General features: G+C 65.8%; 1 protein-coding gene across 1 annotated transcript; it reads right to left on the bottom strand.

Annotated features, from left to right (window-relative positions):
• Positions 1-2,927: 2,927 nt before the first annotated feature.
• ATOH1 (atonal bHLH transcription factor 1) lies at positions 2,928-3,812 on the bottom strand. The gene has a single exon (XM_030492896.1). The coding sequence runs from the start codon at positions 3,810-3,812 to the stop codon at positions 2,928-2,930; it is 885 nt and encodes a 294-aa protein (XP_030348756.1).
• Positions 3,813-4,836: the final 1,024 nt, after the last annotated feature.

Raw genomic sequence — 4,836 nt, 5'->3', positions numbered from 1 at the left:
AAGAAACACTGGCCCCACGACCAGCTCTCCCCACCCCCCCGTGGTCCCTGAGCTTTTCTGGTCTCCCCTCGCCGGGTTTAACCCTTTCTCCCCATTCCCTCTCTCTTCCCTCCCCGAGGCCAGAGGTTGCGCAAACAGCAGCCGGAGAGCTGCAAGGCAGCAATGCGCCCTGGCAAACCCGCCACCACCGCGCCTCGCCCCCCGAAACCCCGCCGAACAGGGCGCGCAGAGCCCCGCACCGGACCCCGCGGCTGCGGCTCGGAAGGCAGCGGAGCCGTCGTGCACCTCGCACAAAGGCGGACCCACTCCCACCCTCCCCCCCGCCAAAAGACCTCCCCCTCCGCGATGGTTTCGCACACCCCGAAGGATATTTAGCGTTCAGCCAAAATTTAACGCTCGGATAGTGCGCATCTGACTCGCGCTTTTCAAATAAAAGCCCGTTTAAGATGATAAAACCCCACGAAGCAAAGCGGGCGAAACCGCTTCCAGGGGCTGGAGCGCGTCCCCGCTCTTGTTAAAAAACTTTGCGCTGGTCTGTACAAAACAAACATTGTCGCGGGCTCAATAAAGCGATTTATCCATCTTCATTACTTAAAGAAATGTTGTCTCTTTGTTTGTTTGGGAGATATTAAGCATGCTTAGCTTGCAACACATAGTTGATTCCTTTGCTAGTATCTTGGATACTTGGATCTGACTTTGGAAGGTAGGAGCTAATTGCTAATAATGGAGAGAAAGGAACCAGCCAGCATAGCGGGAGTGGCCCGGCATATGGGGAATGAGCAGTCTGAAATACTCAATATTCAAGTTTCCAAAATATTAATGAGATTATAGCAACCTGCAGCTATACGTTACAGCTTGTTAACGGAGTGGAAGAGAGGGGGGCTGCCAGGCGGTTGTTATGCAAACGCTATAGCTGAACCTTAACATGGAAATGCGGCAGGGTATCTCTTTCAAAGAAGTGTTAAAAAGAAAAAGAAGAAGAAAAAGACCCTCGGTCAGGGAGTGCTGTGCTGTGGCTGGAGCACAACACCCCAAACCAGTGATACTGCGCTCCGCCGCATCACTCCCGTGCTAGGAGCCCACACGTGCTCCCTATGTAAAGAAAGACCGGCTCCCAGAGCCCATAAATAAATACTGTAAACCAAAGGTGACCCACCCGTGGAAAGCTGGTGGCTTTTAGGAGGGAAACGGACCCTACGCATGACCTTTTCACCCTACGGGGCCGTACCCCGCCTCGTCAGGTACAGGGCGGCGGCGGGCAGGGCCGGGCGGCTGCCGGGTTACCGGGGACAGGTGCCCGGTGCCTGCGGGAGAAAGCGACGCTCTCACGGGCTCCTCTCCCGCGGGGACTGCTCGCTCCCAGCCGTGCCTGGACACTCCGCACCTCCCCGGTATCACCTGCTGAACCCAACGGGACCCCGGCACCGGCACGGCTCCGGTTTAGCCCCGGGTCTGGTGTCACGGGCAGGCTGGGCAAAGCATCACCACCACCTCCACCCGCCCGGGGTTTAACCCAAGCCCAGGGGCCACATCCTCCTCCTCCGGGGACCCACCGCGCTGCTCGCGTGTCCCCCAAGCCCTGTCTACTTTTTTCCCAACCCTTTCCGCGGCGCTTACGCTGACCCCGCGGGACAGACGAGACTCTGTGGTGCGATCGGCTCGTGTCCCCGACCGGGGAAGGGCGGGGAGAAGGGAACGATACGACTCGAGCGGTGGCGGTCGGGGGACAGCGCCGAGCCCCTCGCCCTGCACTTGTTGCAATTACCTCGGCTCCGCCGGGAGCGGCGGGACGGAGATGGGGCTCGATCCCGGCGGCGCGGGCGGCGGCGGGACACAGACCCCACGGCCCCTTTGCCCGGAGCCGGGGCGGCCGGTCTGCTCCGGGGCTTCGCCGCCCGGTTCTGACACCGGCCCGGATCCGGGCGTGCGAGGAGAAAAGCTGAACCCGATCGCGCTTGCAGGCTACTTTTGTGGTTTTAAATTTATTTCCACGTTTATTTGATCTCAAAAAAATTTAAAATTAAAATACATAAAACAATGGCAGCTGGCTTTGCTAAAATGAAAATAAACGATTCTCGTCGTAGGAAAGGTTGGGTTTGGGTTTTCTTTTTTTAAAAAAGAGAAGCAGAAATAGTAGCGAACACTCCATAATAAATACGTTTCCTATTTACCACAAAAGCAAAGTAAAACGGACATAAAAGTTTGACACGACAAAACCGTTTCGTTTCTAAGAGAGCGTTGGGATTAAGTGGCTTAATTAAATATCGGTCTTCGGCTTGGCAGTCAGTCAGTCAGTCGCTCTCCTCTTGAAACCGCACCTCCAGCCGCTGATAAAGTGCTTGCGCGAAGTTTCCCCCCAAAAGACGCCTATGTGGTGCGCTAAGGAAAATCCATCTTTTCTCCGCTATCTACAGGACACGACGGCGCGTTATTTATTTGTGTGTGCGTGTTCTTCCACAGCAATAAGACCCCGGGTAGGACCGGTGTCCTGGCAAGGAGGGGGACGGCGGCATCCCCGCCCGCCGGGCAGCGGCAGAGGGGCCAGGCTAAATTCTCCTTGAGCATCACCTGCTCGCCAGCGGTGCAAGCCAGGCTCCGCGCTGCAAGGTGGCGTGTTGGCAGGAGGGGACGGCAACGACTTCTAGGCAAAAGAAACTTTAAAAGTGGTAACTAAAACTTGAAACAAAAAAGGAAAACAAAACGACAAAACCAACCAACCCTGACAGACAGGGCGGGTACAGTCACTCGCTAACAGCCATCCCCCTGGTCGGACAAACCCAGGAGCTGCCGGGGGAGGGAGAAGCCGGGAGCATCGCATCTCACAGCGCCCGAAGGCAGCCGGTGCCTCCCGGGACGGCCTCTCACCCCACGGCGGAGTCCGTGCTCCGAGGGGCGGCCGGGGGGGTGCTGGGGTCGGCGCCCCGGCCCTAGCTGGCTTCGTCCGAGTCACTGTAGTGGGAGCGGGGCGAGAACTCCCCATCGCTCCTGTGGGACCGGGGCGACGTTTTGCTCCTCTCCTGCGGCGGCTGCCCGGGTTGTGGCATGAGGAGGGCGGGGGAAGGGGCTCTCTGTCCCATCAGGGCGCCCTCGGCAAAGGAGGGGAAGTGCAGCGGGTCGAGCTGCACTGAGTACCCGCCCGCGGCCGGCGGCGGAGGAAAGCGAGTCCTGCCGTGCCCAGGAGGCGAGGCTCTGGGCGGCCCCGGCGGCGGCGCCGGCGGCGGCCCGGCCGCGGCGGCGCAGGGCGGCTCGAAGGGAGCCCCGCGGTGCTCAGCTTTGCCGGGGGTGTCAGGGGTGGCGGCGGGGCTGTGCAGCAGCTCGGCCAGGGCGCTGATGTAGATCTGCGCCATCTGCAGCGTCTCGTACTTGGAGAGCTTCTTGTCGTTGTTGAAGGAGGGGATGACATTGCGCAGCTGGTCGAAGGCGTGGTTCAGCCCGTGCATCCGCCGCCGCTCCCGCGCGTTGGCCGCCAGCCGCCGCTGCTTCTGCACGCCGCTCACCTGCGCCCGCAGACCGGGCCCGCCGCCGCCCCGCGGCCGCCCGCCACCCACCACCGCCGCCGCCGCTGCACCCCGCGCCCCGCCGGGGCTGCTCCCGCCGCCCCGCGCCGCGCCGCCCCCCCGCTCTGCCGCGTCCTCCTCCTCCTCCTCGGCGGGCAGCAGGTAGCGCGGCGAGGCGGCGGGCAGGCGCGCGGCGCAGCACACGCCCAGCCACCCCGCGCCGAACCCGCACCCGCCGGGCTCCGGGACCGGCGCCGGCTCCGGCGCCCCGCGCTCCCGCGCGCCCTCGGCCCACGCGCCCCGCGGCAGGCTCATGGCTCTCTTAGCGCGGGCGCCGCGCGCACATGGGGGGGGGGGGCTGGCTGGCGGGGGCGGCTCGCGGCGTGGCAGCCCGCCTCGCGCGTGGCGCCCCGACGTCTCCGGTGTCGGCCGGGCGCCGCGCCCCCCTTTAAGGAGCGGCACGCGCCGGGGTCCCCGTCCCCCCCCCCGCCCCGCGTTACCCCCCCTCCCCCTTTCCCCTCCCTCGCGCCCCACCCCTCCCGCAGCCCGCCCTCCACTCGCGCCGGTCGCGTGTCGGCGCGGCCAATGGCGCGCGCGCGGGGGCCGGCGCGTGCGGGGAGCCAATGGCGCGCGGGGCGCGGCCCGCCCGGCGCGCGGCGCAGGGGAGCGGAGGTTGGGGATGGAGATCGGGGGCGCGGGGGGCGGGGAGGGGAGGGAGCCGCGGCCGGCGGCACGCGCGGTCCCGCCCCGCCCCGCGCGGGCTGGCGCGCGCCTGGCGGACGCCCTGCACGCAGCGGCGTTCGGGAAAGGGAGGGGGGTGTGTGCATGTGTGTCCCAGAGCGCTCTGGCAGCGCCGCGTCCCGCACCGGGCAGCCGGGAACCGGCGCCGCCGGCACCGCGCCCTCCCCGCGCTGCCGTCGCCGAGGACGCTCCGTCGCGCCGGGCAGGGCGGGCACCGCGTCCCTCCCGGCGCAGGGGCTCCGGTGAATGCCCTCCTTCCCTCCACGCGCGCGCGGGGTAGCCGCCTGTCCGTCTGGTCCCGACTCGCCCGGGCCGCCGCGGCGCCGCCCGAGGTGGCGGAGCGGTGCCCGGGCCGCTGCCGCGGGGTGCCCCGGCAGCCCGTCCCCCGGGCGGCACGCTGCGCCGCTTCGCGGGGGTTTATGTGCGGCGCGGACGCGTGTGCGCCCTCGGTCAGAGCAAGCGGCTGCCGGAGACAGGCGGGCGGCCGGGATCCGCAGCCGGGACAGCACATGTGCACCGCACCGGGAGCTGCCCCGCTTTCGGTGCATCCCGGTCCCCCGCGAGCAAGTTCTTTTGTTCAGCCGACAATGGCTCCCCA

The sequence above is a fragment of the Strigops habroptila genome, chromosome 7 (assembly GCF_004027225.2).
Source record: "Strigops habroptila isolate Jane chromosome 7, bStrHab1.2.pri, whole genome shotgun sequence".
NCBI classification, from domain to species: domain Eukaryota; kingdom Metazoa; phylum Chordata; class Aves; order Psittaciformes; family Psittacidae; genus Strigops; species Strigops habroptila.
The sequence above is the reverse complement of the archived record's forward strand: the minus strand, read 5'-3'. Positions and strand labels throughout refer to the sequence as shown.